This window comes from Rutidosis leptorrhynchoides, chromosome 4 (genome assembly GCF_046630445.1).
Source record: "Rutidosis leptorrhynchoides isolate AG116_Rl617_1_P2 chromosome 4, CSIRO_AGI_Rlap_v1, whole genome shotgun sequence".
In the NCBI taxonomy this organism is placed as follows: Eukaryota; Viridiplantae; Streptophyta; class Magnoliopsida; order Asterales; family Asteraceae; genus Rutidosis; species Rutidosis leptorrhynchoides.
The window spans coordinates 4,024,816-4,037,520 of NC_092336.1; the positions used below are offsets into that span (position 1 = coordinate 4,024,816).

Genomic DNA, 12,705 nt, shown 5'->3' on the forward strand with positions numbered 1-12,705 from the left:
TTATACTTCTGCATTCGAAACAATGATACTAGTTAGATGTCTTTTATGAACTAATGTATATGTATATATTTATGCGAAGGTGTACCTCTTCTAGTAAGCCTGATCCTATTGCTGGTTTTATGTTATCATGTTGAGCTAGGATCATGCGAGTGTATTCAGAAGGAACCCCTCTGTGTAAGCTCATTTTTACTACCTACAACCACCATAACTTATTGATAAATTGATATACTCAAAGATGGTTCACATTGTGTATGATAAAAACTTGGAATGGAACTAAACCTTCTCCTCTGTTTCTATCTTTCGGTCTAACCATGCTTGTGCTGTGAGTGTACCAATTTCTGTCCTCGCGCATACCTAAAAAGCAGAGGTAAAATTCCAACCCATCTATATGAAGAAGAGTCAATTTGGGTGTAAATAAAAATGTAGTTGTAAAGGAAACAAGTAAAAAAGGCCTAAGGTTTATTCAAATAAATCAAATGCTGACAATAAAAAAAACAAAAAAAATTCGGACATTAATGTTTGAAGTCAAACCCAACATGGACCATTTTGGCCTGTTGACAAACACACCAATGTTACCATGTCAGCTGAAACGGATGAATGCAAGTTTAATATAAAGTGGCGCAATTTGAATTTAAAATACTCACCATTTCTAAAGGAACGTCGTTCGCCTTCCTCACTTTAATGTCAATAACATGACTAGTTTTATCCAATGCCAAGAAACCTGTGGCTTTAACAATGTCAGGGAAGTTCCCTTTGAATCTCCCTGATACAATTAACGGCCTTCCAGATGATAAGTCCGGAAAACGGTATGGGAATATCTGCAATCCACGCACGAAGAAAATAAAGAGGCAAGTATAAAAGACACAGGTAGTAGGTCAGACTGGTAAACATATATCAAGATTTGTACCTCGTGTGACTCTAGATATTGTAAATCGTCAAGGGTTACATTTGAAAGTACAGGTGTTGTAGCATCGTCAAGCAGTTTTTGCAGTCGAATGCTGATTGGATCTGGTCAAAAACATTAATGATGGACGGCTCAAAGGGGTTATATATACAAAGCCGCTACAAAGAGTGGATGCGGATTAGAGGGCTCTTTTTTGCTTGATGAAACTGACCTACATCAAATGCAGAATCGTAGTATCCCCTTCCGATATTAGCAAGCATTTGCAAGAAGTAATGATTGCAGTATGAACCTGTGTATAAAGATAGATAGTTACGTAGGAGATAAGAACAATACTATACTACTAAAGTGTATAAGGTGGTAATATGAGTGAATCTGAAATTGAGTATGATTTTAAAACAACATATATACATTCATAATCTAAAGCGATAAGAGGTTGTATGCATTAAGATACACTTGAAGTGACTTTCACTCTTTTTTCTATTTTGCTAAAAGTTTTATTCAGCTAACTTGAGAAAGTAAACAAAAATGACCCAGATTAACCCTTTCGTAAGTAAATCTGGTGGAACTCCCTCCTTTAAACATAAAATCACAAGAATTGTAACCAAACCTATGCCAAATGTGAAAATTCGTGGAGAGTTCAGTTCACAATTTACAAGGTGAGCTTTCATCATATTGCAAATTTCCGGTTCATCTTCGACAGCCCCATCAGTGATTAGAAATATAAGAGGAATCTTCGAGTCACTGGTTTTACCAACCATATCAATTGCCTGGTATTATAAGAATAATATTCATTGTTTCAACAATTGTCATCTTCTTATATAAATATATAATAAAACTTACTAGTATACAAAGTAAACGATCTCATTCAGACATGAGACGAGATTACCTGTTCTAGGGGAAGCAGCAGGTTAGTAGCACCATCTGCAATGAGATTTGTATTCATCCATTCAGTTGCATTTGTGATGGTTTCTTTTGTTGCCATCACCAATGAAGTAGAGAATGATTTAACTTGTCCATTTGAAGCTACAATATTAAAAGAATCTTCTTGATTAAGCTTCCATAGAGATCCTATGATTTCATATTTTACTTTCTGAATAGGCCCATCTTGCATGCAACTACTTGTATCGACAACAAACACCACTTCCTTTTTGAAAGGCTGTTAGTATTCATAAATAAATACAGTAGCTTGTTAATCCAAATGGGAGAATCAACTCTGGATCTACATGGGAAAGTAGCTAGCTAACATTTATGATGCTAACCTTGATGCTTCGGTTACTTCCAGGGAAAAGATAAAACAAAAATATTTCCCTTTGATCGTAATCATGTAAAGATGGAGACTGTAGGAGCAAACCACCGAATATCTCACTTGAGCATACCTTACAAAATGCAGCCAACCCAATACCAAATCTTTGGTCAAAAGGATCTAAGCTTAAATTTTGAGACATGGCTTTAGATTTAAGAACGTAGAAGTTACCGAATAAGAGAAGTAAAAATCCTGAGAAGACCACCTGACAGCCTCGGCCTCATACATAAAGCATAGTTGCCCACTTTGTTTTTTTAGTTCCTTCAAAAACAGAAACAAAGAAAGGGTCACCATTGGTACGTATAGCAAGCAAGAATGACATGAATCATATATAGAGGTAGCAATTTTGAACATATTCCTTAAAAATGGGTTAAATGGAATGTTTGGGTCGATCCGGGGTTATATATATTACCATAAAAGGTAAAACCGGTAATAATTATTCTATTATTTTCAACATCAGTTGAACTGTAAGGAGAACAGGTAAAAAGCCATTCATAGTATTTTATTGAATGCACAAAAACTTTTCAATCATTTTATAAAAAAACTGTTTAATACCTAGATTAACCATCACAGCCTCATGGTTGGCATCATGATATAGTCACAAGAGGTGTTTGGTTCAAACCTCCCTAGCAGCAAATCTTGAGGTGGCTAGGGAAAGGGTCAGACTCAGTCACGGATAACTCGATTAGGCCTCATACATTTGAGTAAAAAAAAACTCACCACTTGAAACTTAGATTATTCTTTTTGAAATAATATAGATCGTCCAAAAATATATTCTAATTTGAAATAAACAAAGTAAAATTATGGGTGGCGAATGTATCGGGTCAACCAGGATGAAACCATACAAATCAAGCCCGCCCAAAACATACTTGTTTTAACTAACCAACCCACATGGCCCTTACGCTGTTCTTTTTCACCTTTAATTATACTTACATTACGTTATTATACACAAGTATAAGTATAAATATTGGCATGCCTTTATAGGATGGCTAGCAATATTGCACATAATCGCAGTGCAGGTACCAGAATCCACATTTAGCACTATTTTTTCTCTACACGGAGATTTCTTAAATACAGGAAACACATGAACCGGAAAAGTGAAGGGCACGTTGAGACAGAAATCATTGCCTTGAAATAACAGCTTCTGAGACCATTTAACTTTAACATTTATGCTGCTTCCTCCTTCAACCTTTTGGAATGTAAAAAGTTAAAAGCGCAACTGATTTTACTCAAATTATAAATGCTTATTACATAACTAAACAGATGTTGATGCATGCAATAGTTAATATTTGTTGAACTGGAACCTGTAAGATCTGAAAAGTGTATGTATTGCCTTTCATCAAGAATCCATCCTTTGTGGTTTCTTGTAGGTTGTCTTTTTCATCTTCAGGATATATTAATTGGCTGAAATATGATCTTCTTTTGGTCTCAACCTCCACACCCAGAACTAAACCCTGTTTACCAAATCTTACTCTTTCAGAATATACTAAAACTTGAAGCTTAAAACATTAAACATCATCAAGACCATAACACATAGAAATGGCATAATTATGTTACAGATTGACTTTTTAATTGTGACAAAATGAATGTAAAAATTTAAAACTCTAAGCTACTGTAAATGTAACAACATTGATATAAAATGATAGTATAAAGATACATTTAAAATACTCAAAAACATGCATTGCTAACCACAATATACATCACCACTTGTTTCATAATCTAATTCTTATAGACTAAATTTACACACTACATCACAGATTTAATACTTCTTTGTCAAAAACTAAAACTATATCGCTGTAAAATGTCTCAAATGAAATTTCTTACGACATGTTACAAACTAATTATGTAGCTAACAATATGTTTATATTGAATAAAGTTAGGCGCGCATATAACTTTTGATTCATTTATCTTATCGTTCATGAATTTATGACATGATAAACATTACCTGCTCGCCCATCGGAATGGTGATACGACAATCACAAAATGCAGTGGATGCTAAACAATGAACACGCCAAGTACCATTAAAGGTAACAAACGCGGTATCCAAATAACAATCCACTTCCAACATAGCTCCTAACATATGCAAAGGAATTAAAGCCGGTGGATCACAACGTCCGTACACATAAGGCTGGTAGCTTCTAATGTCAGGATTATCCACAACAGCAGGCTCGTTTATAACAGCGTAAACCATTGGTGCTGTAGGATGATGATTTTGAGGCAAACGAAATGACGAAGCCGATGAAGAAGTGGATAATGATTTCTCCATTGAAGGCGGTTTTGGAGCATTCATACAAGGGTTAGCATCTTTACCATAGTAAATACGCTTAGAAAGCCTCAGTCCCATATCAACTGATCTTGAAAACTCATCAACTGCCATTGCAACAATAGTATGATCAGAGATAATAATACAGTAATATTTGAAGTGAATTATAGTTAATCAGAATCGGAAGGTGGATATATGTAGAAACTAAGTATAATGGGCAATAATAAGTTATCAGTAATTCTACAGTTGACTTCAATATAAATTCTTTGATGCATATATAGTAAATGACACTCTTATATATGTACTACATGTTTGGTATAGCCATATATACATTGTCATTGTTTGTTAAGTTTGGACTTTAGACTTTAATTTAGGGGTCTACTTAAAACATTGACCAAATTTCAATTCGTACATGTCCACATTGTAATCTTTGTGAAATTAAGTTGTAATACACAAAAAAACATAGTTGATGTAAACACTTGACTAGATATGTCAAATCATAACATCAAGGTTATTTATTAGTTGACACATGGTGTGGGTTTTGTGGTTCGTGATAAGATAGATACACGCTATTAATCAATAAATGAATTTATTAGTGTTTGATAACAAAATGATTAGTGTATGTAAATGTGAGTCTTACTTTGTCAGAAAAGTCTTACTTTGTTTGATCTTGTATTTGTATATCGTTATTTTATTAGTTGTAACTCTGCTGTTGGTAACACTCGTTTTTTAAGATGCAAGGATGACGTGCAACGACTTATATGTTTGTCATGTCGTAAAAATATTGGCTACCAGATAAATAGTTAAGTAATCAGATCAGAGCAGATATATATAATTATAATAAGTTAATGTATTTGCAACACAAAATAGAGCAAAAGAAATTTGTTAGTTTAAGTACTAGCAAATAGCAATTAAGAAATTATGAAAAGGGTAATTAGCATTGATTGTTAATGACTATTACGCATGGAGAGAGGTTTTATAATGTCTGCCAATACTTGACTTGAATAATTACTATTTCATGTACCAACCCACCCAACCGTCCATTAACTTTTCTCATCATATCAATATCGATCATGAATGATATTAGAACATAGATAGATTAATCAATAACAACGTTTTTATCATGTGTTTATCGTTATTACTTATACTTTATAATACTCCAATAAATACTACTGTGTGGTAGTTTTCATAATGTGAAAACAAGTACCTGAGAATTCACATCATATATATAATCAAGGTACCACCATTCAAACTTCAAAGACCGATAAATGCGTAAGCTACCATTCTTATTTACTGCAAGTTAAAAGGCCAGCTTCTTATCTTATCTCATATATATCGCACTCCCCAACGCATACAAAATTCTATAAGCAAATCTAATTTATCACTATTTACTAACATAAGTTTTTATATATTATCACAAGTTAAGGAGCCCGCGCTTCGCAGCGGAACTCCAAAGCAAGCCCTGTTGGAAAATCAAGTGTTTGAAAAAAAGAAACAATGTGTATAAAAGGTGGCTCAAACCATTTAGCGTTATTTAAAAGACATCCGTTTTGTGAGTAGTTAGTTGCGTTGTGTTCGTAAAATTATTTCGGATTCAACGGTATTGTTGGAAAAATTTAACTCGCGACGTTGGGGGGTTATTTTGAAAAAGTGGATGTTGGTAATATGATAATGTTGGGAATAGTGAATTCATAAAAGGCATCCGTTTTGTGAGTAGTTAGTTTCGTTGTGTTAGTAAAATTATTTTGAGTTCAACGGTATTGTTGGAAAAATTTAACTCGCGACGTTGGGAGGTTATTTTGAAAAAGTGGATGTTAGTAATATAATAATGTTGGAATAGTGAATTCATAGTTTCGAGGGCCGAGTTTTATTTTGATCAAAGTTGGGGGTTATTTTGGAAAAATAGATTTTGGTAATAAGATAATGTTAGGAATAGTAAAATTATACTTTCTATTGAATATATTTATAATTATAATTATAATGTCTTTCAGCAGCTCTTATAGCAAAAAATGGTAAACAGCCCTAACTATCGTAACACAATTATTTACACAGCATATCTTCATTTCTTCACAATATATTGCAAAATATGTAAGGTGCTCTCATGAGTCTAAAAGATGAAATATTCGGTCTCATCTCTCTCCTGTACTTCATTCTATTGTCTACTTAGCTTTGGTTAGTTTTCAATTTAGGTTAGGTGAGATTCGGTTTAAATAGTTTGTTGTGGCCGCTTTTTAGATACGAGCCTCACCGGTTTTTCGGTTTTGTACTGCTTGTTGAATTCGTTTTCTTTTCGAAAACGTATTCAGTTTTATATAAGTTTTCGTTATTTTCACCGGGAAAAAAAAATCTATATAGATCTACGTTTTTTACTTTGCATTCATGTTGATGTTATAAAAGCTATAATAGCTGTTGATTGCAGATTGAAAATATTCAAGATTTTGGCAACAAGCTACAGTAAAACCTCCGTAATTTAATACTCGATAAATTAATAACCTCAATAGAATTAATAATTTGTCCGGTCCCAACTTGGGCCCAGTACAAATTTGAACCCCAATCGATAAAATAATAAGATAATAATTTTTTTAAAATCTCAATGTAAATATATTGGTTACAGCGAAATTATAAATTAATAATTACTAACTTTTTTTTGAAATCCCAATATACATTGAAGTTGACAAGTTCATTAATATGTGAATTTACATACATGAGAATTTTGAAAATGCTTGTTTATGTTTTATTCAAATAGGTAAAATGAACGGACATAATAATTTCGAATGATAATGCATTAATTTGATAATTGCTCACAAATATAAGCCAATTTTTTAAATTAATAATTTATTAATTTATCGATATAATAATATCTCGCTAAATTAATAAAATATTCTGGTCACAACATTATTAATTTATAGAGGTTTCACTGTAGCAAATAATTAACAATTAGCAAACAGCAATAACAGATGAACTAAAGTGCAAATTTAATAACACACAGAGTCGTTTACACAGAACATTAGACTGAAGCTTAAACTGCTACATGTACCCTAACCCAAACATCACCAACAGGTTACTAATATCACACTCGTTCCCGATTGAAAACTGAAACTCCTGAAGATCCCACCATCAATAATCAACGATACTGTAATGCACAATTAAGCAAAAGTTAGAATTCAATATGCACAAAAGGTAATCTTAACTAAATAACAGATGTACACACTCATTAAAATGGGTATCCTAAATAAATAATTTCCTCTTTTAATACCTCATTTTTTATGAAAAAGAGAACGCATGTGTCCACATATGATTTTGATGGTCAAAAATCCATTGCAAGTAATTTTTCATTGCTGACTATAACTCTATAAGATACCACCTTTAGAAAGATGGTACAGCAGTGATGAGCTGTTCTTTATGAATTTAAATGCAAAATGACTGAAGAAAAAATATACATAAGGTCCACATTTTTTACATGTGATTGTGCAATAGATCCATGTTAAACGTAGAAACTATATCTTATTTAGTACTCGTATCATTTTTATAACACGTAAGCTAATCTTTTTTCCGACTTTTAATGAAAACGTAAATAAAAGAAGGATATAGTAAAACAGATACGCATATTTTATGACCTCATTACTTATAACATATATGCAAAAGTATCAAATTTTCTACATAAACTTATGTAAGCTTCTTATTAAATATCCAAAAACTGTTTCACAATATCACACGACTATATTCATCTCACATTGAGTACGGATTAATGTGTGTATAATGTCAGCATCTCAAATCGAAAGCCAGGTTGAAAAAAAAAAAAAACAACAATTCAGAGTATTGCAAAGAAATTTCATAAATCTCAAAACTAACCTTAATGAAACCAATTTCCTTAGCATTGCTGTGGAAGCACTGTCTGCAACACATAAGCCCGTACTTTCTGATCAGGCCGTGTGAGTTGCCACACACACGGCTGGAATAACAAAAATCACAAACCATATCAGATCATCTACTTGCAAACAGCAACTAGCATATATAAGACAGTCGTATATACCATATAATTTATCACTAGAAAGATTGAAAGAAAGCATGATATGGAGTCCAAAATCATACTACAGTAAAAATTTTGTTCCAATTCAAACACAAGTCTTTCTGTTTTCTGTAATAAAGAGATAGATATTAAACGTGCAAATTTATTAATAGTACCTAGTTTTGAATTAATAGAGGTGCAGTTAACGATTCAGAATCTGATTAGAGCAATGTATATAATACAAACTTTCTAATTCTAACGGAAGATAAAGCAAAAACAACAGAGATCGATACAAGAAAACATAAATATTCAATTAATCAAAATAGATTCCAAAACAAAAACCTACACAGAGCATATTTGCTAACAAGAAGGAATCTGAAAACGACACTTTTTCTAAGTTAAACATATAATACTCTGTATTAGAAGATCGTAAATTAACACTAAGAACTCTGAATTAATCATCATAACTAATTTGATTAAGATGATTTTATTGAGCGAAAACAAAAGAAATGTTGCGTGAATCTTACCAGGTACGAGAACCTGGCCCGTATAGTTTTGGGTGCGAGTTCCAGATGTTTGAGTGACCCATTTTTTCTTCTTCTTCTTCTTCTTCTTCTTAGGGAGGCGCCGAGCTCAAAATGAAAAAATCTAAAACCCTAGTTCTAGAAAATGATGGAGGGTGGAATTTTATACTGTTCTGACGCTTAGGCCCAATAATACGAAATGATAGTCCACTTAAGTTGTAAGTACATGATGTAGCCCAATAGAGATCACGAAATAGACATTTGAATCACAGTGTCACCCCGAAAATATAAGACTGATCATGACCCGACATGAAATCAAGGACGTGAGATGAGACGATGTGTCGTCATTTGACGGAAAGTGACGCCCCTAATCGGGCGTAAAAACTGACAGAGTCGAGCGTGAGTTAAAATGTTGTTGGAATGGTTTTGGAGCGTGAGATTGGTTTTGACCAATCAAAATTTAATGCCTTTTTAATATTTTTATTTTTTATACTCAATTTTCAATCAGATTTTACCACATCACCTTCCAAATATTTGACACAAAAACTTGACATTTTGGGTTAACGGGTGTCAAATACAGTCACAGTCAAAACCCCACTTTTCACCAAAAAATGCACAATCCGACTCTTACATCACATTCGCGGTTAGGAATAGTCTAAGACCATATATAATCATTCGCCAGTTTGAGGCGTTAGATGAGATGTAATCAACATAGCAAAACTGACAAAAACTGATGGAGCCTAACGAGGTGTCAGTTTTAGACGTCAGTTGGTCTCTTGACGCAAAAAAAATTGTCACTTCCTCCTTCAACCAATCACTGATTTTTCTGATTCAATAAATATATATTTTGTATAATTAATTTACTTTTCTCACTCAATTTCCAATCAGATTTTACTACATCACTCTACCTAATATATGACACAAAAAACTAACACAACGGTTAAAAAATGTCAAAACTGACATTGTCATGTCACAGTCAGATTGCACTTATTAAACAAAAAATGCACTAACTGTCCATTGCATCACGATCACCATTAGAAATGGTTTAAAGATTGTGTTTAATAAAATTTGTGGATAGCTAGAGTTCGAAAATTTATTGTTGACTATTAGCTACAACTTATTTTTAAGGCGGAATCCGAAACTTACAGAGTATTAATGCTTGAAAAGTTTTTGACCAAGTACTTATATAGCTATATAAGTAAGTTGATTACATTATAATTATAATATAATATATAATCTATTTATAAATTTTATTAAAATGCTAAAATGATGATGCAATAATTACCTTTTTTATTATATAAAAAAAATTAAAAAAAATATTGTGAGGACATGTAGGTGATGTCATAAATAGAATTATTTTTACATTAAATTAAATCTACTTAATCATATCATAAATAAGAATTAACGAAGCTTTAAAAAATTAACAAAAAATAAAAATTCTAAGCTTTCATGATGATGTCATTATATTTAGTAAAAATATTAACATGTTAATTTTATAATATATGGAGGATTATGTATATAATCTTATGATAAAACACCGTCATGATCAAATGTACAATATTTGAAACATTATGTACAACCTTATGGTAAAACACCCTTAGGACCATATGTACAATATTTGAAGCATTATGTACAACCATATAATAAAACACCCACATTACCATATGTATAAGCTATAAAACAAATTGTACAATCTTTTAAAATTACCTCATAAACACGTGTACAAACTTTGAAGCATATTGTACAACTTCATATAATAATTGTATTTTTATTTTTAAAATTTTATCAAAAGGCATTTGTTATTATTAATAATTAAAATTAAAAATATAAATACTCAATTTTTAAACAAACTTTATTATTATTTATTATAATTATAATTATAATTACAGTTATTCTATTATTATTATTCTTCAAATATTGGTGCTTTTTACGAGATTAATTACGTTACATATGTATGCGAAATAAATGTCTCAATAAAAGGTTGTAATGTTAGACTTTTATGACAAAGTTAAGTACAATTCATTTATTCTGACTAAGTTAAGCACATCAATATATTTGTAAAAATGATAAGTTTCTTATTCGGAATTCGTTGTTCCACGGGTCATTAAACTAAATGACTTTAACATTTACATTTTCTTAATACCTAAAACATATTATTAAACTGTTTCGTTTAAACAAACTCGTGATTTCACGGGTCATTTTACTAGTATAATATAATTTGCCTAATTCTCTTCATCTATTTTATGATATCTTTATGTACTGTATTTATTCTATATTTTACACTTTTTCGCACTTTTTTACTAAACTAGTGAAATGATCCGTAAAATCACGGGTTTGTTTAAATGAAACAATTTAACGACATGTTTTAGGTATTAAATGAATGTAAATGCTAAAGTCATTTATTTTAATGACCCGTTTGACTAAAAAAACTTGTCGTTGTTTTTACAAATATATAGAGACCTGTATTTTTGCATACATATGTAACGTAATTAATTTCGTAAAAGATTTCCATATTTGAATATTAATAATATAATAATTATAATTATAAGTATTATATTAAAATAAAAGTAAATAATAATAACAAAGTTCGCTCAAAGTTGGGTATTTATATATTTAATAATAAGAATACTTATTAGTAATAATAAATAACTTTTAAATTTTTTTAGAAAATTAAAATTACATTTTAGGAGAGATTAGTATATTTTCTTTTATAAAAGATTCCGTATCATTTTTTTTAAATAAAATTAATATATAATTATGACATCATCATTATAAAAATTAATGGATAATTAACTTAATGATGAAATCATCATTTTAGAGCATTATAGGACTATATAGATAGATAGATTTCTCAAAAATTTACGTCTAATTTTTCAAAAATTACAAATTCCACAAATTTTAGACCACCTAAATAAAATCCCAAATGAACACCGCATTAGACTTTTGCTCCGTAGGGAAATTGGCCCAAATACACTTTTTTTTTAAGTTTTATTTCAAAATACACTTTTTGTAAAAAAAATTGTCTTTTTACACTATTGGGTAGACCAAAGTGTTGGTCGACCACCATATACCTTGGTCGACCACCTCATTTTTCATGGTGGTCGACCAAGCTTCATTGAGGTCTCGATCGACTACTGTGTATTCATGGTCGACTACCTCTCATATTTTCATGGTCGACTACCCCCACAAAAAATAACGCGGGCGACCCAAATGGTGGTCGACTACCCAAATGTGTTTGTCTTTTTACCAAATGGGTAGTCGACCACCATTTGGGTCGTCCGCGTTATTTTTTGTGGGGGTAGTCGACCATGAAAATATGAGAGGTAGTCGACCATGTTTACACAGTAGTCGACCGAGACCTCAATGAAGCTTGGTCGACCACCTTGAAAAATGAGGTGGTCGACTAAGGTATATGGTGGTCGACCAACACTTTGGTCTACCCAATGGTGTAAAAAGACAATTTTTTTACAAAAAGTGTATTTTGAAATAAAACTTTTAAAAAAAATGTATTTGAGCCAATTCCCCTGCTCCGTATGCTGTTAGTGGGTAGCTGGGGTTTATGTTTGTGCCAATATTTTTGAGCCCAATTAGGCCCAACTGATACAAATGCGAGCCCTGAACGACGCCGTTTCCCATAATTGTCATTTGTCACTTATATTTAATTAAGTACCCGTTCCAAATGTTTGCTAGCGTTTCAGGATC

The 12,705-nt window shown here is 31.7% G+C and overlaps 2 protein-coding genes across 2 annotated transcripts; both read right to left on the bottom strand.

The window, feature by feature from the left end:
- Nucleotides 1–512: 512 nt before the first annotated feature.
- LOC139839417 (uncharacterized) lies at nucleotides 513–4,584 on the bottom strand. The gene is made up of 11 exons (XM_071829477.1): nucleotides 4,153–4,584; nucleotides 3,512–3,706; nucleotides 3,184–3,396; nucleotides 2,413–2,468; nucleotides 2,164–2,332; nucleotides 1,791–2,060; nucleotides 1,512–1,671; nucleotides 1,116–1,193; nucleotides 908–1,008; nucleotides 645–818; nucleotides 513–551 (listed from the first exon to the last, which is right to left on the bottom strand). The coding sequence occupies exons 1-11, from the start codon at nucleotides 4,582–4,584 to the stop codon at nucleotides 513–515; spliced, it is 1,887 nt and encodes a 628-aa protein (XP_071685578.1).
- A 2,818-nt stretch (nucleotides 4,585–7,402) lies between these two features.
- On the bottom strand, nucleotides 7,403–9,131 carry LOC139843777 (small ribosomal subunit protein uS14z/uS14y/uS14x-like). Its single transcript, XM_071833927.1, has 3 exons — nucleotides 9,007–9,131; nucleotides 8,323–8,422; nucleotides 7,403–7,603 (listed from the first exon to the last, which is right to left on the bottom strand). Exons 1-3 carry the CDS (start codon nucleotides 9,066–9,068, stop codon nucleotides 7,595–7,597), a joined length of 171 nt encoding a protein of 56 aa, XP_071690028.1. The 5' UTR covers nucleotides 9,069–9,131; the 3' UTR covers nucleotides 7,403–7,594.
- Nucleotides 9,132–12,705: the final 3,574 nt, after the last annotated feature.